Source organism: Thalassophryne amazonica, chromosome 20, assembly GCF_902500255.1.
Source record: "Thalassophryne amazonica chromosome 20, fThaAma1.1, whole genome shotgun sequence".
NCBI classification, from domain to species: Eukaryota; Metazoa; Chordata; class Actinopteri; order Batrachoidiformes; family Batrachoididae; genus Thalassophryne; species Thalassophryne amazonica.
In genome coordinates, this window is record NC_047122.1 from 37,720,730 (window position 1) to 37,746,331 (window position 25,602).

Below are 25,602 nucleotides of genomic sequence, written 5' to 3' on the forward strand. Positions count from 1 at the left end.
TGGCAGTGCAACATAGTAGCCTCCATGCAGATTGTTCTAAGCTTATGAAAACTCATTGCTTCTGGCAATTACAAACCAATGAACAGATGGTTATGAATGCTATATTCCAGATCTGCTAATACACACCCCTAAATCCTACACACTGTAGCTTTAAATAACATAACACAGGTCAACAACATGGGCTTTGAAAACTGATTTAGGGTAATTTTGGGGTGCTGAATCTGAATCTGAGCTCAGATTTCCTGTATCAAAATCACGTTTTTTTACAATCTGCATGTTCTTGATGGATTATGCAAAAGTTGCTCATTCACTCATGAGTTTGATGCCACTAATCATGCACAAAAACAGCTTCAAAAGCATAGTTTTTAAACCAGGTTCACAAAATGTGAACAAGAGCCGTAATGTAGTTTATGGCATTGAAGAGGTGTGTGAGACTGCAGCTTTTACTTCAATGCTTGATACAAGAAATATGTTTTCATATCTTAAAAATGTGATGTGATTGGCAAAAACTAACACTGGATTCAGATTCAGCACCCCCAAATTACCTCAAATCTGTTGAAAAACTCCATGCAAGAAAAATCATGTTGAACAGTGTAATAAAAAGCAAGTTCCCAGATTCAAATCTTGACTGTTTCAGCCTCGAATTGAAACACTTGCTTTCCTCACCTCACCACAAAATATCCTTAAAGCAGGTGAACATTGTACTAAAAGCTGCAAACAGCAGCTTTTGGCTCTGTGAGTTTCTTGTACCAACCGGTGATCAGCTGGGATTTGTTCACTCTTCCTGGGTTTGTGACCAAACTGGAGCAGATTTTAATGAGTTATGAGACACAAACAAGCCTCTCTAGTTGGCAAATAATGGAATGAGATATTCTGTTTTGTAGGCAGAAGTCTAATACATGTTGGGACGTTGCATCAGAAACGAGTTTCAAAAGTAAATAAACTTGAGGCAAGTTGATAACTTTGTACAGAGGATTTTTAATGAAGCCTGAGTCCTGTTCTGTCTGTGACACGTTCTGCACACCTGTGCATATCTCACTATGTCCCCTCCACACACACACATATTTTCTGGAATGATGCTGTGATGCAATTATATTTATATCAGGAATTAAATCACAAAACAACATAAAGTCCAAAAATAAAAGTACAACAATGGACAAAAATCCCAAATTAAAGTGTCTCTAATGCAGAAAAAAGATCACAATTATATTCATGTTTATATACATCAACTCCTCTTCAAGAGACATTTTTTGACAGGTATGACTTATTCCAGACAACTCAGGACACACAAACTGATTTATTTCCACCACGTTTAATCAACACTGGTTCCAAAATGTGCTAAAGATTTTAGGGCTAAATTTTGACCTTTAAGGTCACCCAAGGTCAAAGATTATGTGACCAACAAAAACACAATACGTACACGTTATCACGTCTGTTTATGTGTCACGCCCTGCATCATGCCCCGATGTATCCATATCAGCCCCGAGTCCGAAGGAAGATATTTATCCCATATTACAACAGAAATAAAGAACAAAAACCATATATCATACACATGATGAATCATGACTTTGAGTGACAGCTACCCACAGATGCAAATTTAACACATTTTCTGCAGAGGTGTAAAACTCCCGCTTGAGAAAGTAAAAGCCCTCCTATGTGTTACTTTAAAACAGGTGATCTCAATAATTAGCTCGTCAACCTGATTTATCAGCCCTATTTTTTTTTTTTTTTTTTTTGGTATTTCATGAGGACTGGTTTACAAGTATAGGGCAGATTTTTGCTGTAGCTAGTGCCACTTAACACTTTAAAATCACTCCTGATGGATTTTGAAACAAAGTCTCTGACCTGCAGGTGTTTCACCTGATTGTATTATCTTGTTTAAGTGTCTGTTTTTAATGTAAATGTAACTGTGTACTATATGTAACACTGCCCTCTTGGCAATGACACCCTTGAATAACATTTTTAATCTCAATGAGTTTTATCCTGGTTAAATAAAGGTTAAAAGAAAAAAAATGAAAAATGAATGACTCTAGTTTAATAGTAACTGCATGTGTATGTTTAAGGAATTCCTCGGAATAGCCCATCTCAATATTCCCTATATATAAGGAAAAGCTAAGTCCCTTCGGCTGCTCCCTTGTTTTCACTCGGGGTCGCCACAGCAGATCCAAGGTGGATCTGCATGTTGAATTGGCACAAGATTTCTACCGGGTGCCCTTTGTCTCAAACGCCACATTACATGGAGAAATGTGTCAGGGGTGAAGTTTGAACAGGGTGCCTTCAGCACTAAAACCAAGCGCACTGCGTTCCTTATATACAACCCCTGGCAAAAATTCACCGGCCTCGGAGGATGTTCATTCAGTTTAATTTTGTAGAAAGAAAGCAGATCACAGACATGACATAAAACTAAAGTCATTTCAAATGGCAACTTTCTGGCTTTAAGAAACACTGTAAGAAATCAGGGGAAAAAATTGTGGCAGTCAGTAACAGTTACTTTTTTAGACCAAGCAGAGGGAAAAAAATATGGAATCACTCAATTCTGAGGAAAAAATTATGGAATCATGAAAAACAAAAGAACGCTCCAACACATTACTAGTATTTTGTTGCACCACCTCTGGCTTTTATAACAGCTTGCAGTCTCTGAGGCATGGACTTAATGAGTGACAAACAGTACTCTTCATCAATCTGGCTCCAACTTTCTCTGATTGCTGTTGCCAGATCAGCTTTGCAGGTTGGAGCCTTGTCATGGACCATTTTCTTCAACTTCCACCAAAGATTTTCAATTGGATTAAGATCCGGACTATTTGCAGGCCATGACATTGACCCTATGTGTCTTTTTGCAAGGAATGTTTTCACAGTTTTTGCTCTATGGCAAGATGCATTATCATCTTGAAAAATGATTTCATCATCCCCAAACATCCTTTCAATTGATGGGATAAGAAAAGTGTCCAAAATATCAACGTAAACTTGTGCATTTATTGATGATGTAATGACAGCCATCTCCCCAGTGCCTTTACCTGACATGCAGCCCCATATCATCAATGACTGTGGAAATTTACATGTTCTCTTCAGGCAGTCATCTTTATAAATCTCATTGGAACGGCACCAAACAAAAGTTCCAGCATCATCACCTTGCCCAATGCAGATTTGAGATTCATCACTGAATATGACTTTCATCCAGTCATCCACAGTCCACGATTGCTTTTCCCTAGCCCATTGTAACCTTGTTTTTTCTGTTTAGGTGTTAATGATGGCTTTCGTTTAGCTTTTCTGTATGTAAATCCCATTTCCTTTAGGCGGTTTCTTACAGTTCGGTCACAGACGTTGACTCCAGTTTCCTCCCATTCGTTCCTCATTTGTTTTGTTGTGCATTTTCGATTTTTGAGACATATTGCTTTAAGTTTTCTGTCTTGATGCTTTGATGTCTTCCTTGGTCTACCAGTATGTTTGCCTTTAACAACCTTCCCATGTTGTTTGTATTTGGTCCAGAGTTTAGACACAGCTGACTATGAACAACCAACATCTTTTGCAACATTGCGTGATGATTTACCCTCTTTTAAGAGTTTGATAATCCTCTCCTTTGTTTCAATTGACATCTCTCGTGTTGGAGCCATGATTCATGTCAGTCCACTTGGTGCAACAGCTCTCCAAGGTGTGATCACTCCTTTTTAGATGCAGACTAACGAGCAGATCTGATTTGATGCAGGTGTTAGTTTTGGGGATGAAAATTTACAGGGTGATTCCATAATTTATTCCTCAGAATTGAGTGATTCCATATTTTTTTCCCCTCTGCTTGGTCTAAAAAAGTAACCATTACTGACTGTCACAAATTTCTTTCCTGATTTCTTATAGTGTTTCTTAAAGCCAGAAAGTTGCCATTTGAAATGACTTTAGTTTTGTGTCATGTCTGTGAGCTGCTTTTTTTCTACAAAATTAAACAACTGAATGAACATCCTCTGAGGCCGGTGATTCCATAATTTTTGCCAGGGGTTGTATAAGCACTGACCCCAAATTTTGACCTTGGTGTGTGACCTTGAGTTTTAACCAATCTTTCTGGAAATCAAATCGCTTTGTCCATAGCTGCCTCTCAATAATTCCACCAAGTTTGGTTCAAATCAGATAAAATCTCTTCAAGGTATTTTGCTCTGAATGCAGTACCCCTGTAGGCATTACCATGGGTGGGTGTGAACCAAAATATTTTCAAAGTCCAAATATATGAGCCTGACTATATATTGTCTTGTTGTGTAACGCATGTCAGCGGTGTGTGTGTCTGTCTGGCTGTGTTCCCCTCAGAGGCTTTGCTCTGTAATCCTTCGCTGGTTTACTGTAATTACTGCAGACATCAGACTGTAAACAATGACTCCCACTCATCCAGCCCCACTGTCTCCTGAGATCACCTTCTCTTCTGTCCACCCACACTGAGGATTTCCACTTCATGCAGCCGTGCTGTTTTCTTCATCATCTAAGGGGTACGGAAAAAGAATACAAGTTAATACAGTATGCGATGTGAAAATAAATGCGCATTGTCTGAGCGTAACCACTTTTTTTTAAAAACCACATGTGCTTTGTGTTCCTTCAAATCCTCCAGGAAGCCTGTGAGCTTATCTGCCATAACTTGCCAAACACAAAAGGAGCATTAATGCAAATGCAATGAGTCACCGAGCTGTCGGAAGACCTCGGTACAAAAGCTTTGACGACATACAAAAACTTCACGACATTAACCTGCTCAAAGGGAATAATCACGTATAAAAGGCAGCACATGTTGCTTTGTCGCTATACACCTTCTGAGATCAAGACGTGACACGTTAACAAAGGCTGATTAATGAATGCGTGCACGTTTGTGATGGGCCGGGCTTCTCCACGCTTTTCAGTTTGTACCATTCTGACCTGCAGAGTCATGACCTCCAAATCATAGCTCACAAAAAAAAAAAAAAACGCACAAAAAGTTTGATATTTATCCTCTCTTATTGTGTTCTGATAATAAACAGGTCTTAAAATAATACTGGAATTACCGATCGGAAACATGCAGGCTAGCTTGTGCACGCAACTACCCGTGCACCTGCTTTGAAACGGGCCTGCATGCTCCGAGCCGGAGCACGGATCGCAAATATCGCGTTGACACACCTGTTTCGACTAATATTATTAGTACTACATGAACATTACAATGTTCACTTCCTTCAAGAACATTTGGGTTAAAAAAAAATAACACACCTTTCTTATCTAACTAATGTGAATTGTTGTCGACCTCCTCATCTGCTGCCTCTGTAAAAATTTTATCACGCGGGCCAGATAATATATTGATAAATCTCTTACGTAATTTCACGAGAGGCTCTCAAAAAAGTCAGGGAGCTGTGTTGCCAGGTCTGCGGGTTTCCACGGAGTTAGGCTACCTTTGAGGTAGCTTTTTCCTTTCTTTGAGTTCTGGTAATGGGCTGATTTTTGTTTTTTTTTTGTGTTTTTTTTATGGGAGCTTAACGCATTTATTTTAGAAAACCATAAATAAATAAATACCCTGTTTTTCTGAATGAACAAGTTTGTTATCGCATGGTCCCTTGCTCTTTCTGGTTAAACCAATTTCTGAGTTTTTTTTCTTCGTCGTCTTTTTTTCTTCTTCTAAGCTTTTTTGTTTGTTCTTTATTTGGAAGACATATAAAAGAAAGGAAAAAATAATATTTCCTATGAGAAATTTTAACAAAAGACATAAAGAAATAAGAAAGTTCATTTAAATATTACAAATTACATGTTCAAAAACGAGCAGGAAGTTGATTTTAGTTTTTGAGTCTGTTCTGTGTTTTTAGTTGCTCGTCTGTTGGTGTCAGCTGAACCCATTTTTGCTATCTGTTCAAACTTCGTCATTCCGCATATGGACAGTCTCCAACCTGGTGCCTTTATTTGTTTGTTTGTTTATTTGTTTATTTGTTTGTTTGAGAACAGGATGTTGCATGGTTGCGATATGAACCCTTACCACTAGATGTCACCACCTTCAACATTTCCAAATGTCCCTTTAACTCACATTTATGACAATTTATTTTATTACCTATACATACCCTTAATTTGAGTGAGCGGGTATAGAAAATGGATGGATGCATATAATAATAATAACAATAATAATAATAATAATAATAATTATTATTATTATTATTATTATGTTGTCACGTGGTTGCAGCTGTATGCTGATGAGAGCAGCACTGTTTCCAGGCCCGGAAATTCATGCAAAAATATTTTCAGCCCATGTGGCATAAAAGTAACACGGCCACTCGGTAAGAACGTGTGACACACGACATGTGACAAGAAACGACTCTGTCCCTTTTGCAGGTGCAGCATTAGCAGCAGATAACTGCAGGTCCCTGATGCTGTGGGGCTTTTACAACAAAGCTTTTCATAAAAAATATCAAAAGCCTTTGCTAAGGCTTTTTATCAGTCCTTGCGCAGATGAAAAGACTGATATGGGATCAATCTGGATGAAGATCAAGAGGTCACACAGGACAAAATGCCCTGGTTCTGGTCTCACACTGAATCCCTGCCAGATGGAGACATTGTCAACTTTTATGAGGTCAGTCACTGTATTTGAACCAAATCACATGATTCTAATCCAATGCAATAAAAAGTAAAGACTGTTTTAACAAGCGCTACATCCTCCAAATATCCCACATTCTAAAGATGAGTCTATGGCTGCTGCTTGCCCCGCCCCCTTATCCTTCAGAATCCAGATATGGACTTCTGTGACATATGACACAGACACTCAAAATTTTGTGTGTAGAGAGCTTCTACAGGCCAAATTATTTGAAAACATCCTCAAATGTACACATGAGGATGTTTTCCATGAAACCCCAAATATATTTGACTGTAAGCTGTAGATAATAATTTTTTTTTTTTTTTTAGAAATCTCTCAGTCATCTCACCGATATTTGAGTTTTCATATTTTTCATTTAAGGTTTATTTATATATTTATTTATTTGCCTTTAAAAAAGAAAAAAGGAAAGATTCAGTCAGTCTTATCTATCCAAACCACAGGTGTTGCAAATCATACAGTTAACTGCATACTTCGTTTCCCAATTAAACAACCATTTTTGTGAGACCAGTTGTCATAAGTAGGGGAAACCGGGGCACAGTGAATCACAGGGCACAGTGAATCAGTAGCTATATCTGCAAAACTACATATATGTATATTTGCAGCAGTTATGTCATATTTTTATGCATAAAGACATCCCCCTTATAAATTAGTGTTTTGTTTTTGGATGCATTAAGGGTAAAACTAAGTGGCAAGTGATGTCAGTTTTTTCCTATCAAAAGTAAATTTTGTGGATGTCAGTGTCTTTGTATTTATTTCTCACAAACAGAGGACTGGTGGCCCAAAAAAATTGTTCTTAGTTAGAAGACTACCCCATCCAACTGATGAGCATGTGTTATGTCTTCTCCAGAGTATCAGCTATTTGATAACATGACTCATGTGTCACATGCACCCGGGACACAGTGAATCGGAGCATAGTGAATCAGTCTAGAAAGTGATTTACTAAGCCCCAGTATCAAGTGGATGACAAATATTATTTGTTGAAGCTTATACATTTATTTTTTCCATGAATTATTTCTATAATTTGTGTATACAAACAACTGTTTTCACGCTTGAACAGAAATTATGACAGTTGTATTTATAATAGTTTCTAAAAGACTTATATCACTGTATAAGACACTCACACATTACATAGCTGGTTTGCTGGCTTATAGTTTGTATAAGCATCAGCATATATTTAATCATTTTGAAGAAATCTTTCTAATTATGTGTTTTTACATTGTATTCTAAGTTTATTCACTGTGCCCCATGAATTAGTGTCCGTGGCACTGTCAGGACTGGAGTATGCATGGCACCGAATGTGGGAGGGTATAAAATGCAGACTCAAAGACAAGGCGTTATAAGTAAAAAAAATAATAATAATAATAATAATAATCTTTATCGTTAACACAAGCAGGGGTACGGCACACTGAAAGGCAGGCAGTCAAGCAGAGGTACAGATAAGGGCTAAGCAAAAATGTGGTTGAGAGACAGGCATGGTTCAAAAACACAGTGAGATACTGTATCATAGGCTGAGGCAAAAACAAGGTCCAGTAAACAAAGCAAGGTCATAACACTATGAGGCAAAAACAAGACAAAGGCAAAAGGCTGGAACATTGATACATGGATCACAATGAACTGGCAGGGGAGTGGAGAAAGTGAAGGGCTTAAAAACACAGGTGGGGTAATTAGGTTAACAAGGTGCACATGTGGAAGAATGATCTAGAAGGTGAATCCAAGAGGAGGGAAGAGATGCAAGAGAGTAAGTAAACATACGGGGGAAAACAGAGACAAAGGTGAAACAAGCACATGCAAGAGTGTAAGTGAACACACAGGGGGAACAAAGAAGAAACAGTCAAGTGCAAGAGTGTATGTGAAGGAAATAGAAATGGTGACCAAAATCAGTAACTATAAAGGAAGAAACTAAGCACATGGCTAAAGTCTAAAAGATAATAAACATAGCAAAGAACCTATAGATTACCGGCTGAACTGTAAAACAGAAAACAAAACACAAGATAACATATAAGCTACGTGAAGAACAAAAGAGGACTAAAACAACTAAAGACTACATTATAAGAATCAGGAGAAAAACCAGAATGCCTAACACAATGGAAATAGCAATAACTGGACAGAAACAATGACTGAATAAACCACATGATTAAAATATGAAAAACAGAAAATACGAGGTCTATTAGAAAAGTATCCGACCTTATTATTTTTTTCAAAAACCATATGGATTTGACTCACGAGTGATTGCGTCAGACAAGCTTGAACCCTCGTGCGCATGCGTGAGTTTTTCCACGCCTGTCGGTTGCGTCATTCGCCTGTGAGTAGGCTTTGAGTGAGGAGTGGTCCACCCCCTCAGCGGATTTTCATTGTCAGGAAATGGCGGAATGATTTGGGCTTTTTTTCCATCAGAATTTTTTCAGAAACTGTTAGAGACTGGCAGCTGGAAACCGTTCGAAATATTTATCTGGCTTTCGGTGAAAATTTTACGGGCTTCACAGAGAATAAGGACTGTTACTACAGCTTTAAGGACGGCTTTAAGGACGCTCGGCGCGCCGCGCTCCGTGCCGCCATCGAGAGCCACAAACCACCGGATCATTTCTAAACGGAGGGCTGTCTGGATCCGTGACCATCGTGTGCAATTTCTCTGGTTATCACAAGAGCTGGACATCAACCATTTTCCGGCAGATTTCACTTTTAACGAGATTTTGTCATGGAAAGCCGAGCAGAGGCTTCGCGCGTCACGACCGATTTGCTGATGGAGCGAGACAAAGGAACACCTCTGTTTTGGTCTCACAGGACGGCTTTGAGATGGCGTTCAGACAGCTATCGGTGGTTTTTCCATCGAGTGATTATCCAAGAAATTGTGGATGTGCCTGGACATGCCAGAACATGTCCAGTGAGGCTTCATCACGGCGTTGCTGTGCGCCATGCGGCACCGCCGCGACGCCCGAAGCCTCCGCTCCTCTTTCCATGACAAAAACTCCTGTAACAGTGGAATGTGCCGTTCATTTCCAAACTGGACGCTGCGTTTTATCCGGGACGTCGTCTGACTAGCACAGGAATTGTGAAAAGACGTGGACATCAGCACTTTTTCGGCACATTGAGACAGACGTGCGGAGGAATTCCGCGCGTCGCGGTGGTGCCGCATGGCGCAAAGCAACGCCGTGATGAAGCCTCACGGGACATGTTCTGGCATGTCCAGGCACATCCACAATTTCTCGGATAATCACTTGATGGAAAAACCACCGACAGCTGTCTGAACGCCATCTCAAAGCCGTCCTGTGAGACCAAAACGGAGGTGGTTTTGTCTCGCTCCAGTAGTGAATCCATCGTGACGCGCGAAGCCTCCGCTTGGCTTTCCATGACAAAATCTCTTGTTAAAAGTGAAATCTGCCGGAAAATGGTTGATGTCCAGCTCTTGTGATAACCAGAGAAATGGCACACGACGGTCCCAGCTCCACAGAGCCATCCATTTAGAAATGATCCGGTGGTTTGTGGCTCTCGATGGCGGCACAGAGCGCGGCGCACCGAGTGTCCTTAAAGCCGTCCTTAAAGCTGTAGTAACAGTCCTTATTCTCTGTGAAGCCCGTAAAATTTTCACCGAAAGCCAGATACATTTTTCGAACGGTTTCCAGCTGCCAGTCTCTAACAGTTTCTGAAAAAATTCTGATGGAAAAAAAGCCCAAATCATTCCGCCATTTCCTGACAATGAAAATCCGCCGAGGGGGTGGACCACTCCTCACTCAAAGCCTGCTCACAGGCGAATGACGCAACCAACAGGCATGGAAAAACTCACACATGCGCATGAGGGTTCAAGCTTGTCTGACGCAATCACACGTGATTCAAATCCATATGGTTTTTGAAAAAAATAATAAGGTCGGATACTTTTCTAATAGGCCTCGTCCAAAAATAAACAGAAAACAAAACCAGAGACTACAGAATACAGAACAAAAAATAATTGAACTCAGAACAAAACTAATGACTAAAAAAATCATACTGTGGAGAGGGGAAATAAGAGAAGCAACCCCACCTATGGGCGAAAACTGACAGTGAATCAAAAATTTAAAAATCAGTTTTAAACACCTGTAAATTACACTTGGGGAGACATAAATAACACAGCCTTATAAACAATAACTTGCTGTATTAAATCCACAATAGAATGGCCTAAACCTATGCATAATGTGTTTATGCTACCACAAAACCACATTTCTGATCCACTGTACCCCGGCTTCCCCTACATACAGTGTGTGATTTGTTAGAGTGCTGATTGTAGTGCACAGAAAATAATAATACAGTTAATTACAGGCGGCCATGAATGAGCTGTCTGAGATTAAAGCTGGATTTAATTTATTTAATTTGATTTATTCATATGGTTGCTTGTTCACTGGGTTGTTTTTATTTATTTATTTTAATCAATTAATTAACAATACAAAGCAAAAGAAACAAAAGAAAAATAAATGAAGTGCCCAAACTTAAAATAATGTAATGATGTGCGAAGACTTATGATTCAGTGCATTCTGTACAAATGAGGTAGAGACATGTAGAAGAGCCGCAGGGCTCAACTTTACTGAGAGAGAGAGAGAGAGAGAGAGAGAGATGTTACAGTCTTGTCCTCTCTTTCTTCAGTTCTTTGTTGACCGCCCTGCAGTTGTTTGGATGATCCTGAAGTCAGAGTCCTCCTGAGACATTTTCAACACCTGTAATTTCCATTTCTTTTCTTTTTTTTTAATGGTGTGTGTTTATTGTGTGTGTGTTTGGCTTCACTTTCCAAACTTTCCCCTGAGAAGATGAGTGGTGGTGGAACTCTCCCGGCGGAACATGTTGGAAGAGAGGAGGACAAAATGACTGTGAGTTTGGAATAAATGTCATCTAACTGCTTCAACCTTCCTCTGCTGTATTTCACCGGTTTGGGATGTTTCTTCCAAATCCCACTCAGTGTCTCCTGAGGAAGTTTGTTTGTTTTTGTAACCGATTGTGGATTGACAGTAAATTTATCAGAAGAACATTTCAGACTTTCAAACTATTAAACCTGTAAAATTCAATATGAAATCATCATTTATGCAGAAAGGCACATTTTTCACTAAAGATTACATTTATTGTCATAACTGGCACATGATTTCTGTGAAAATAATACAAGCATATAACACATAGTAAGATAAAAGTTGATAAAACAACAGCATGGGTGCTTTAAAGGTACATTTAGAGGTTCTTTTTGTTTGTTTGTTTTTTATGAAAAATAATTCAGTATGCATGTGTGTCACATTTGAAAATCAAAAGAAAAATAATCAACTTTGATGAGAGTTTAATCATTGCATTAAAAAAACAGTTTACTGGTCCTTTTTATTGTCACAAATCAAAGATGTTTTACCTTTTTAGTTCTTACTCATAAAGTTAAAAACTACTGAAAATGTCAACTGAGTTTGACAGACAAAAGGTAACTGCTCTCTATTTTTTTCTGTCTGATTCAAGAAATATCATATTTTGCTGATTAAACTTCGTAACATAATGTGTCATTTGAGCTTTTTTATCCAATGAATATTCGCTGCCCTGAAGCAGGAGAGACGATCTAAAGACAAAGATAAAAATTATTTTACAGTCTGATTTTTCAGCTGCTTCATTCTACATCCTTCCATGCTGTTAATTCTTTACTGTAAAGTTTAGTCCTCTATAATATCTGGAACACGTGGCTGAGGATGATGATGCAGGTAACTGCATGAGAAATAAATCCAACAAATTTCAGATTTAGTTGAGTTTGCTCTTTGCTGTTGTTCACATTAAGGTGCACAACTAATGGAAAAATGTTTGAAATCACAGTGTACAATTAAACATCTCATGCATAAGAGCCTTGACCTTGGTGTCCACCAGACAGAAGCTTTGGAAATGAAACTAACAAGTTCATGTGATGTTATGGTTTACCACACATATGTTGGGAGAGAAGGAAGAAGTGTCTGCTTTATTTACATTCATGCAAAATCCTTTTTAACCACCTCTGTTTGTGGGTTACCAAAGCGTTCCTGGGCCAGTGTGGAGAAATAACCTTGGGGTCTCCTCCCAGCTGGACGCGCCTGGAACACCTCCCTAGGGAGGTGCCCAGGGGGCATCCTTACCAGGTGTCCGAACCACCTCAGCTGACTGCTTTCAATGTGAAGGAGCAGCAGCTCGACTCTGAGCTCCTCACCAATGACTGAGTTTCTCACCTTATCTCTAATGGAGACACCAGCCACCCTCCTAAGGAAGCCCATTCCGGCCGCTTATACCTGGAATCTAGTTCTTCCGGTTATGACGCAACCCTCATGACTATAGGTGAGAGTAGGAGCAAAGATTGAGCAGGAGATTGAGAGCTTCACGTTTGGCTCAGCTCCCTTTTCATCACAACAGTACGGTACAGCGCATGCAACACCGTCAATACTGCATCAGTTCTCTGGCCAATCTCACGCTCCATTGTCCCTTCAATCTTTCACTATGGGCAAGACCTCATTCCGGAGTAGGCAATCCATCGCTTTCCTGCTGAGAACCATGGGCTCAGATTTAGAGGTGCTGATCCTCATCCGAGCTGCTTCAAACTCAAACTGTGAACTGATCCAGTGAGTCTTGGAGGTCATAGGCCGATGAAACCAACAGGATCACATCATCTGCAAAAAGCAGTGATGAGACCCTGAGCCCACCAAACTGCACAAACAGCAGTCAAACTGAATTTTAGACATCTTATACGAGAACAAGGACGACAGACAGTGTTTGACATAAAGAGGACTCTAAAGAGCTAAGATTCTAAACAGGAATCGATTGCAATGATTCCAACTGAAAATAATGGAGAAGCAACCTGAGCTTCTTCTGGCATTTTTACATAAAACAAAGCCTCAACACCTGCAAAAATATGTTAGCGATCTAAAAATTATCGGACCAAAACTTATCAGAGGATAATTGGTCTAATGATGGTTTTCAAAGTTATCTGAAAAGCTAATCCAGTAATGAAAACATTAGCGGTTAGCGGATTAGCTGAACTGTGCCCATCACTGGATTTTCCATGTAGTCATTGTGAAAGCTAAATACATGCAAAATCCTTTCTGCATAACTGCATTGTTTGATTTTCAGAATGTAACGGCTGGGAAACAATAAGAAAACAGCTGTTTATTTCCTTATTTTAATTTCTGTGCTGTCTGTCTCAGTGACAACCACACCTGCTCCTAATTCATCATCACTCCAGGATCCATTAACCATCCAGCAGGTGTCAAACATGTCTATGGAATATCACATTGGCAAAACAAAAATTTCTTTTTGGATTGAGCTGGTTGAAGTTCAGCAAATTTCACAATTATAGGCTATTTCCATTTGGTGAGGCACAAGATGAGAGCACTGAGCATTTTTGAATTACTGGATTCATAATCTGGACTTTTCTATCTGCCTGTTTACAGGGTATACTGTATGCCAAAGCTTTCCCAAAGCCAAGGAAAAATAATTCAGGGATCAGGTCTACAAATGAACTTACATTTAACAGTTTGGTCACTTTGTGTTTCAGCACATTGACCTGGTGTCGTATCGTGGATCAGATCCTATGAAGTGTTTGTGTTTGCACAGAAAACAAAAGCCTGCACTCTCCCACAGTGCAGCTCTCTCACACCGAAACTTGTTTAAAGCATGCAGCGATGTGCCGGAACAAGTGAAACTTTCCACCTCTACCTCACACCAAAGAAAGAACTAATTACCCCCTGGAGCCAATATTTTATTTATTTAAAGCAAACAGTAGCCAGGTTCAAATGAGAACCAAATCACACGTTGCTAATGACAACCGTCCTCTTGTTCTGGAGTATTAAACGCTCCAGAACAAGATGAATGTCCTGGTCAATAATAGACTTTGGAGTATCACATACCCGGAGCTCCAGTCATCATTAATACAAACAAGAATGTGTTTGGGTGGAGAGTTTAATTATTAATGTTTGTGTCTGTTAATCAATGACATAGTTGCAGAAATAAATTGCTTGAAATCATTTGGTCTAATAAATGCTACATTTTGTCAGGCCGGCATTATGTGTACCAGGATGATGGCATGAAAGCATGAATCTGGTGCAGAGCAGGAAGAGCAGACAAACCCGTCGTGTCCAGACTCGTGCTCACACATCCAGGTGGATTTGTGGCTCCACTGTCGGCCTTGATGGCAAAAGAAAAGAATAAATGATCAGACCGTAGTTCTGCTCAGAGCTGTTCTTTGTTGGCGGTTTGCAGGGGAGCACCTGTATGTGTGTGTGTGTGTGTGTGTGTGTGTGTGTGTGTGTGTGTGTGTGTGTGTGTGTGTGTGTGTGTGTGTGTGTGTGTGTGAGGCCCAGTGTGACTGCAAACAAAAGAAACCTGAAGATCATGTTGTCACTATGAATACAGTGGATCTGTTACAGAGTTACAGCGTTCACACAAGACGGTTCAGGAGTGTTACTTCATCCACGTCGGCAGGCCTCAGCAGTGGCGGCTCCAGTGGATTTTATTTGGGGGGGAGTTGTTGTCTCTGCACCACCCAAACAGCTGCTCTGCCTTGTCCCAGTAACCTACCCCCCCACACACACACACAGTTAGTGCACTTGCCTCCCAACAAGAATATTGCTAGTTCAAGGCTAGACCTTTTCCCATTCTCCTTGTCCAGGTGGAGTTTTGTTAAAAGCCAAATCGCCATGTGGATTCCAAACTGGAACTCCCGTGGTGGCCCCCAAGCAAAATGTAAGAAACACATTGATATTTCTTTGATTTTTTTTTTTACATTTAGTCTGGCAGCTACATTCAGCAGCACCACCAGGATTATATTCCATAGTATGCATCATAGTTATTTGTTTCATCATTTTCGTATTCAATTTTCACTAGTTGACTAATTTCATAGCCTCTAAAAGCAACCCAGTGTCACGGCAAGTCATGATTCAGCAGCACGAAATATACATTAATCTATTGGTTCGTGATATTGTGACAAAAAGCGCCTCATTTTTGTCACAGCAACACAAATTCATTCTAATTCATTCCGTGATGGCTGCACAAAATTAAAAGTGAAGCGGGGGGGGGGGGGGGGGGGGGGGGGGGTCAAGGATGGTTATGGTCAGGGTTGGGGGAAGGAGTAGGTTTAGTAATAGTGAGTTTAACAAAAAAAAACATTACGAAAATTTGACTCATTTCGTGACGGGTGCACAACAAAAAAAGTAGTGAGACTGAGCTGCTACAACCCCTGGCAAAAATTATGGAATCACCGGCCTCGGAGGATGTTCATTCAGTTGTTTAATTTTGTAGAAAAAAAGCAGATCACAGACATGACACAAAACTAAAGTCATTTCAAATGGCAACTTTCTGGCTTTAAGAAACACTATAAGAAATCAGGAAAAAAAAATTGTGGCAGTCAGTAACGGTTACTTTTTTAGACCAAGCAGAGGGAAAAAAAATATGGAATCACTCAATTCTGAGGAAAACATTATGGAATCATGAAAAACAAAAGAACGCTCCAACACATCACTAGTATTTTGTTGCACCACCTCTGGCTTTTATAACAGCTTGCAGTCTCTGAGGCATGGACTTAATGAGTGACAAACAGTACTCTTCATCAATCTGGCTCCAACTTTCTCTGATTGCTGTTGCCAGATCAGCTTTGCAGGTTGGAGCCTTGTCATGGACCATTTTCTTCAACTTCCACCAAAGATTTTCAATTGGATTAAGATCCGGACTATTTGCAGGCCATGACATTGACCCTATGTGTCTTTTTGCAAGGAATGTTTTCACAGTTTTTGCTCTATGGCAAGATGCATTATCATCTTGAAAAATGATTTCATCATCCCCAAACATCCTTTCAATTGATGGGATAAGAAAAGTGTCCAAAATATCAACATAAACTTGTGCATTTATTGATGATGTAATGACAGCCATCTCCCCAGTGCCTTTACCTGACATGCAGCCCCATATCATCAATGACTGTGGAAATTTACATGTTCTCTTCAGGCAGTCATCTTTATAAATCTCATTGGAACGGCACCAAACAAAAGTTCCAGCATCATCACCTTGCCCAATGCAGATTCGAGATTCATCACTGAATATGACTTTCATCCAGTCATCCACAGTCCAAGATTGCTTTTGCTTAGCCCATTGTAACCTTGTTTTTTTCTGTTTAAGTGTTAATGATGGCTTTCGTTTAGCTTTTCTGTATGTAAATCCCATTTCCTTTAGGCGGTTTCTTACAATTCGGTCACAGACGTTGACTCCAGTTTCCTCCCATTCGTTCCTCATTTGTTTCATTGTGCGTTTTCGATTTTTGAGACATATTGCTTTAAGTTTTGTCTTAACGCTTTGATGTCTTCCTTGGTCTACCAGTATGTTTGCCTTTAACAACCTTCCCATGTTGTTTGTATTTGGTCCAGAGTTTAGACACAGCTGACTGTGAACAACCAACATCTTTTGCAACATTGCGTGATGATTTACCCTCTTTTAAGAGTTTGATAATCCTCTCCTTTGTTTCAATTGACATCTCTCGTGTTGGAGCCATGATTCATGTCAGTCCACTTGGTGCAACAGCTCTCCAAGGTGTGATCACTCCTTTTTAGATGCAGACTAACGAGCAGATCTGATTTGATGCAGGTGTTAGTTTTGGGGATGAAAATTTACAGGGTGATTCCATAATTTATTCCTCAGAATTGAGTGATTCCATATTTTTTTTTCCCTCTGCTTGGTCTAAAAAAGTAACCGTTACTGACTGCCACAATTATTTTTCCTGATTTCTTATAGTGTTTCTTAAAGCCAGAAAGTTGCCTTTTGAAATGACTTTAGTTTTGTGTCATGTCTTGATCTGCTTTTTTTTTCTACAAAATTAAACAACTGAATGAACATCCTCTGAGGCCGATGATTCCATAATTTTTGCTAGAGGTTGTAAACGTGACCCCTGACCTCGCACGTGAACCTTTAACCATAGAGATGAAAAAGATGCTTGAGTGGACATAGAGCTCCTTCCTGTGATATTTTCATCCACCATCTTGGGAGAGGAATTGTCACGATTTCATGACTCATCAGTGCACTGACAGCAGTCAGATAAATTTATTGCATTAAATCAAAACCTGCCATGTGGTGCTTGTGGCTTTGTGTAACATCATCCAAAACCTTGACTCAAGATGGCGGCCTGAGCTACTCGGCTTTAGTGAATGATGACGTCCGCTCTAGCCTTGAATCGCCTCTATGCCTTTGACCTAGATGGGTTGTCTCTGGCAAAATGTTTACATAGTTTTACTGAAACATGTAGTAAATATAAATCCATTTATTGAACATATTACTTCTGAAAGAATTTCCTTGTGATACATAAGGAAGTTTGATATTTTGAGGAAAATAAATAACAAAACACAATATAGTACAATGCAATTTTTTTTTTTCCCATTGCCTCCTGGTTTTAGTGGCCCGATTCGATCCAGTCCACGGCCCGGTACTGGTCTGTGACCCGGGGATTGGGGACCATTACTCTAAATGTCAGGATTCACCCTGGTCCTGATCTGTGTCATATTTTGTCCCCTGTCTGCGCCCTTGCCCACCTCTTTCATCCTCAGTCTTTGACTTTCTGTTGTTATAACATGTTTGATGTCGCTGACATTAATGAGCGAAACTTTTCACTATCTGTTTATATATCATCAAACAATAATTTAAAATTGAATAATTGTTGCAGAACCTCAAAGTAACGATCGGCTACACAACTGTCGTTACGATTCTGTTTTTTTATGACAATATTGTAATAATGTAAAGAAAGAAGTTTGTGTCATTTCCGGTTTGTGGCTTCACCTACCATTGAGCAATCTCGCGAGATATTTTTTGTGCCGTTTCTGCTCGAATGTGATTTCATCCAGTGGGCAGATTTTTTTGTGCCACTTCCGGTTTGTGCCTTCGTCTAAATTGAGCTCGCTTGCTCGCTCATATTGTAGCCACTGGGTTTGTTTTCTGTTGATCATTTATTTCCTCTTATCATACCTTAGTCATGTGTGTTGTGTGGGCCGCCAGAAGAGGAGGGCGCCCTGCCTGAAGTGCGGGCTTCAGGCACGAGAGGGCGCTGCCGCCACGGACACAACCGGGAGTGACAGCTGTCACTCATTATCTCATGACAGCTGTCACTCATCTACGCTTCATCATACTACTCCATAAAACCCGGACGTCATCTCCATCTCATTGCTGAGATCTCATCGCTGAGATCTCATCTACCTGTGAAGGTAATTTCTCTGCTGACTTTAAATAATAGTCTGAACTCTTTTGCAGCCGTGTGACCACCATTTGCCTCATGCAGTGCAACACATCTCCTTCGCATAGAGTTGATCAGGTTGTCAATTGTGGCCTGTGGAATGTTGGTCCACTCCTCTTCAATGGCTGTGCGAAGTTGCTGGATATTGGCAGGAACTGGTACACGCTGTCGTATACGCCGGTCCAGAGCATCCCAAACATGCTTAATGGGTGACATGTCCGGTGAGTATGCCGGCCATGCAAGAACTGGGACATTTTCAGTTTCCAAGAATTGTGTACAGATCCTTGCAACATGGGGCCGTGCATTATCCTGCTGCAACATGAGGTGATGTTCTTGGATGTATGGCACAACAATGGGCCTCAGGATCTCGTCACGGTATCTCTGTGCATTCAAAATGCCATCAATAAAATGCACCTGTGTTCTTCGTCCATAACAGACGCCTGCCCATACCATAACCCCACCGCCACCATGGGCCACTCGATCCACAACATTGACATCAGAAAACCGCTCACCCACACGACGCCACACACGCTGTCTGCCATCTGCCCTGAACAGTGTGAACCGGGATTCATCCGTGAAGAGAACACCTCTCCAACGTGCCAAACGCCAGCAAATGTGAGCATTTGCCCACTCAGGTCGGTTACGACGACGAACTGGAGTCAGGTCGAGACCCCGATGAGGACGATGAGCATGCAGATGAGCTTCCCTGAGATGGTTTCTGACAGTTTGTGCAGAAATTCTTTGGTTATGCAAACCGACTGTTTCAGCAGCTGTCCGAGTGGCTGGTCTCAGACGATCTTGGAGGTGAACATGCTGGATGTGGAGGTCCTGGGCTGGTGTGGTTACACGTGGTCTGCGGTTGTGAGGCTGGTTGGATGTACTGCCAAATTCTCTGAAACGCCTTTGGAGACGGCTTATGGTAGAGAAATGAACATTCAATACACGAGCAACAGCTCTGGTTGACATTCCTGCTGTCAGCATGCCAATTGCACGCTCCCTCAAATCTTGCGACATCTGTGGCATTGTGCTGTGTGATAAAACTGCACCTTTCAGAGTGGCCTTTTATTGTGGGCAGTCTAAGGCACACCTGTGCACTAATCATGGTGTCTAATCAGCATCTTGATATGGCACACCTGTGAGGTGGGATGGATTATCTCAGCAAAGGAGAAGTGCTCACTATCACAGATTTAGACTGGTTTGTGAACAATATTTGAGGGAAATGGTGATATTGTGTATGTGGAAGAAGTTTTAGATCTTTGAGTTCATCTCATACAAAATGGGAGCAAAACCAAAAGTGTTGCATTTATATTTTTGTTGAGTGTATATATTAAACACTATATATGGCATGTCCACTTTGACCATTGTTTCTCGTTGAAAAAAGAGACAACCATTTTTGAGTTTGGACACTAAATTTCTGTTTCATCTAATTAAAATGTTTTCCTGAAACCACCTGCTTTGACCTTTGACCCTGATAAAAACACCTCCTGTCTATGTTCTAGTAGAAGGTCTGCAAAAGTTTTCTGCTAAAGACATGAAAAAGAGAAGAATGCAAAGAATCAAAGTTGAATACGTACGGTGTCTTTCAGTTTATTACTTAATCCAGAAAGTAAATAATTCCACATTTTGTATTCAAAAACTTTTCCCTGCTTTGGAACATAATTCACTTGGGTCATTAAAACATTCCTCACGCAAGCAAGAACGTATTTGGACTTGCTGAATGTCTCGCTTGTGTTTGCACAGTGTTGTTTGCACATTATTATATAATGAAGTTTTATTAATGTGTCTTATGTAGCTGCCGTCACACATTCCTCACGGTGCTGCTACCATCCACGGGCACCGCGTGGCCAAGCGCCTTCATGCCGCCGTTTATCCACCGCTTCAGTCACTGCACAAACGGCAAACTGGCCTATTGATGTTACACACGTCTTTGTGCACGTCTGAGGATAATGAATGTTGCTTGCAGCGTGTTGGGCCGTGCAGTCCTGCAGGGGAGGCTCGTAACTCTGTGCCTGCTCTGACTGGAGGAAGGGAGGGGAAAAAAGGGCTGGGCAGCTGGCAGAGCCTCTCCCAGCCATGTAAGGCGAGACAGCTTCCCACACTCTTCTTACTCATGCACATTTAGTACAGATGGTCTGGATCCCAGCAGCCCGATCATCATCATCCAAAGAGTGACGGACGGCTACGTGTGCTCAGGTAGACGCCAGGCAGGAACAGCTTTGTGTTGGGGTGTGTGAACGTGATGGTAGTTTTTGTGAATTACTGTCAACTCTGAGCTCTTTCTTCATAAATGTGTGTCGATTGTACCGGCGTGCTTAAGCGTGGTTGTTTCTTTGGCGGTAAAACTCTAAAGACAGATACTGTCTGTTTGCCGGATCTCATTTTTTGAGTCCATCCTGGTTTGAAATGTTTGGACAGAGTTTTCCCAGACTGAAGTACCGCCCATCGTCAGTTACTGTGAGTTTTGTGGTACAGTGACTCAGCTTTTGGTGATGTATTGATGACACATGCTGCTGGTATTAAACTCAGGCGGAGGTGTTTTGGTTGTTTGTTTGAAAGCAAATGTGTGATGTGACGTTGGACATTTCAGGGGCAGAACGTCTCAGTAACGGAACACTTCATGAGTTTTGTGATGGGTTTAGTATTTGATTACCAATAATCTTGGTTAAATATGGGCTCTTACTAAGGGTTGCATGAGTAGCCGGTCTGCTCTGTGTCACCCTGATCCCGTCAGATCTCAGAAGCTAAGCAGTGGGGCATCTGGTTAGTACTTGGATGGGAGACCTCTTCTGTGTGGCTGTGTGTGTTTCTCCAGGTAAAACTGCAGTTGTGTCAGGAAGGACATCTGGCGTAAAACTTGTGCCAAATACCAGTGCAGATCTGGCTGTATCCACTGTGGCTGTTATGTGTCGACGCGGGTTGAGGAGCGGACCTGCGTCTGACGGAACCCAGCGCTAAAATAACCAGAAAGCGGTTCCAATAACAAAACAATTTATTTTTTCCACCCTCTGGTGCATAACAAAGTGTATGAACAAAAGATGCGTCAGTCTGGTGGAGTGAAGGCTGGCACGCTCTCTGGCGCCTAAAAGGATCGAAGCCCGGCGCTTCTGGACTCACTTTACCGCCAAACACCCCCCAGGTGGACACGACAAACCGACTCTCTGCGAAGGATAGAAAAGGTGAGGTAAGTCAGCAGCTACAACCAATATCCTTCAAAAGGCACACACTATCAGCAACACATTCAGGTCTGTATTTAAGCTTTATGTAAATGAGCAGCTTCTCACAACAGGTGGAGGATTACCACTCCGCACGCCACGGCAGTGAGAAGCAAGCTGCACAATTCTCATCACAATTCAAATCTACTGCGTAACAAAATACCAAGTTACTATCAACAATTAGTCAAACAATTAATCACCTCAGATGTGTGCTGACAGCATGTGTCCCTCACCCTTCTTCCTTCACAGGCACGATGTGTCAAACCCAGGCGCGGTCCTCAGCGTCTCACAAACGAACATCACAAGGTCGAGTTCCCGGCAATTCTGCTTGAATCACACATGGCTTAAATGCAGAACGCCATCTCATTATCTGCTTCAGCTGAAAGTCTTTAAGGTTGCACTTGAGCACCATCCGCAGGTGCTGTACATAACGCTGATGAGGGTGAAGGACTCTTCAGCCAGCACCTTCTCCACAGAAAAATCAGTTTTCATACCACCTGGAGAGCAAAGAAAAGAAAAGAACACCAAAATGTCCAGCCACACACCCCCAACACACAACAGTACCCCCCCTTTAACGGGAAGCCTCCCGGCGACTGAACAGACCAGGTCCGAGAACAGCACCTCCCTCCGGGGTCCTCGTCAGGAAGCAAACAGCATAACGCTCCCAAGGTCCACCACAGACAGCAGGACAGGGCACCGCAGCTGGAAGGCCGGCTGGCATCAACAAAAACCCCAAAACAGTCCCTAGTACAATCCAACATACAAGAAAAAACATAAAACCCACCCAAAACCTCCCCAGGGGACCATCCCATCCAACCCCGGGAAGAAAAGAAAAACTCCCAAATGCAAAAACCCAACACAGCCCCACAAACACAATACAAACATAAATGCACAAAGAAAAATAACAAACAACCCCCCCAGAACGACTTGTAGAGCCCAACACCCCCCAGAAGGCCTTTACCGCCAGTTCCAGGAGGAATAGCCAGGACCGGAATCCCACAAAGGTCCCCAGGTACACGTGGAGCAAACGGCGCCCCCCAGAGGACCGTACCATCAAACCCCAGGAGGCACCCTCCCCACAACCCCGGAACCCCAGACCCGGCCACACTTGGCTAGTCGGCCCCACAAACCAATTCCCCCCCAGAGGACCGTCCCATCAACCCTGGAGGTGGAACCCGGAAGGAAACAAAACAAAATCAAAGTCCAACCCCCGGAGGACTACCCTAAACAACCCCAGGGGCAAATAAAACAACCGTTAAACCCTGTTACCTTCCCCGGCACCCCGAAAGACCCCAGGTCCCTCCCAGAGCCCCTCGGTGGCTCAATTTTGGCGAATGGCACAAAACATCAAGCCGGGGAAGGGAACAGGAAAAACTAACCCAGCCACAACCCCTAGGCGCAGCGGAAAACCGGAAATACGTCCGGTGCCCCAACTCAACCATACCCCAGCCTCTCGGGAGGGGTGGACCTACCGAAATGGCGAACGGCAACAGATCGGCCCACCCCTCTGACTGAGGTATGTTCCCGCTGCACCACACCCCGGCAACACCAATGACGAACGGTACAAAGGCCCACCGAGGCTGGAGTGGAACCGGGCCCTAACCAAACCAAGAAAAACGCCCCTAACAACCCCCCCCTAGGTGCAGAGGTCTTCTGAGAATGCTCAGCATGACCAACCTGCACCACCCCACAACCCACAAGACGAACGGTCTTGGGGCAAGTGAGGTTGGGGTTAGGGAAGTAGGGAAATAAAAAACAACAAAACAAAACAACCCCAAACCCAAACAGAAAATACCTAAATACACATAAAAAAACAACGATCAAGTGAGTCCAGACGGGCCTCTAACCGCCTATCATTCACTCCACCAGACACGCCTCTGACTCCCCAAACAAATTATAACCCCTATTCAAAGAAACAAAACATTAACCCATACAAGTTTTTTTTTGTGTGTGTGTGTATTATTTCGCCTGTCCCAGAACACCTGGAGATACGTCACCATTATTTTTCTTGACGCTTATATGTCGGGGCAATACAGCGGTCTCAGCTCGTCCGAGCTGCATGGGCTCGTCTGCAAGAGGAGCCAGAGGTCCCGTCGGAGGAGCCTCAGTGGGGCGAAGAAGAGGCGGCCCAGATCTGTGTCGGGGAAAGCCCCGAGACAAAAAAACCCATTCTGATGGCCGCCCTCTTTCGCGTCCACGCTCCTTCATCCGATCATCTAGACGAATCACCAATGATATTAGCTCATCTAAATCGTTTGGCTCGTCACGGACTGCCAGCTCGTCTTTTAATGACTCATTTAACCCATCTACAAACACTCCTCGTAAAGCTGCGGCATTCCAACCTGACTGAGCAGAAAAAATCCGGAAGTCCACGGAATACTCCGCCGCACTCCGCCTCCCCTGCCTGAGATTCAGCAACCGTTGGGCAAGGGTATTCGTTTTCACCGGATGGTCAAAAACCAGTCGGAACTCCCGGGAGAAATCCTTAAAGGATCCTAACAATGGCGAATTGTTACTCCACAACGCTGTGACCCAAGCTAAGGCGTCACCTCGGAGCAAATTTGTCACATATGAAACACGGCTCCCATCAGAAGAGAAGGAAGCCGGTCGCTGAGCAAAAACCAGAGAACATTGCATCAAAAACGAAGCACAAGCTTCAACGTCTCCCGCATAAGGCTCCGGATGACAAATAATCGGTTCGGACGCCGAATCTCTGGGTGACGGAGTTATCTGCACCGGTATCGATGGTGCCGCAGCTGGAGCAGCAGGAAGCGGAACGGCTTGCGCTGCAAGCTCCGTAACACGGGCGTCTGTTTGTTTAATTTGGTTTGCGAGATGCTGTAATTGCTCCTATATTTTCTCCAAGTGTTCTTGTACTCTTTCGGCGAAAGGAACCGCCTCGGCCGCTGGGTCCATTATGGAATGGCCGGGAACTACTGTTATGTGTTGACGCGGGTTGAGGAGCAGACCTGCGTCTGACGGAACCCAGCGCTAAAATAACCAGAAAGCGGTTCCAATAACAAAACAATTTATTTTTTCCACCCTCTGGTGCATAACAAAGTGTATGAACAAAAGATGCGTCAGTCTGGTGGAGTGAAGGCTGGCACGCTCTCCAGCGCCTAAAAGGATCGAAGCCCGGCGCTTCTGGACTCACTTTACCGCCAAACACCCCCCAGGTGGACACGACAAACCGACTCTCTGCGAAGGATAGAAAAGGTGAGGTAAGTCAGCAGCTACAACCAATATCCTTCAAAAGGCACACACTATCAGCAACACATTCAGGTCTGTATTTAAGCTTTATGTAAATGAGCAGCTTCTCACAACAGGTAGAGGATTACCACTCCGCACGCCACGGCAGTGAGAAGCGAGCTGCACAATTCTCATCACAATTCAAATCTACTGCGTAACAAAATACCAAGTTACTATCAACAATTAGTCAAACAATTATTCACCTCTGATGTGTGCTGACAGCATGTGTCCCTCACCCTTCTTCCTTCACAGGCACGATGTGTCAAACCCAGGCGCGGTCCTCAGCGTCTCACAAACGAACATCACAAGGTTGAGTTCCCGGCAATTCTGCTTGAATCACACATGGCTTAAATGCAGAACAC

General features: G+C 42.3%; 1 protein-coding gene across 1 annotated transcript in view; it reads left to right on the forward strand.

Moving 5' to 3' along the window:
* Positions 1 to 6,487: 6,487 nt before the first annotated feature.
* tuft1b (tuftelin 1b) overlaps positions 6,488 to 25,602 on the forward strand; it is a 63,122-nt gene continuing 44,007 nt past the window's right edge. The window contains 1 exon segment of the mRNA XM_034160390.1: positions 6,488 to 6,550. Within this exon segment, the coding sequence (XP_034016281.1) occupies positions 6,488 to 6,550 (63 nt within the window).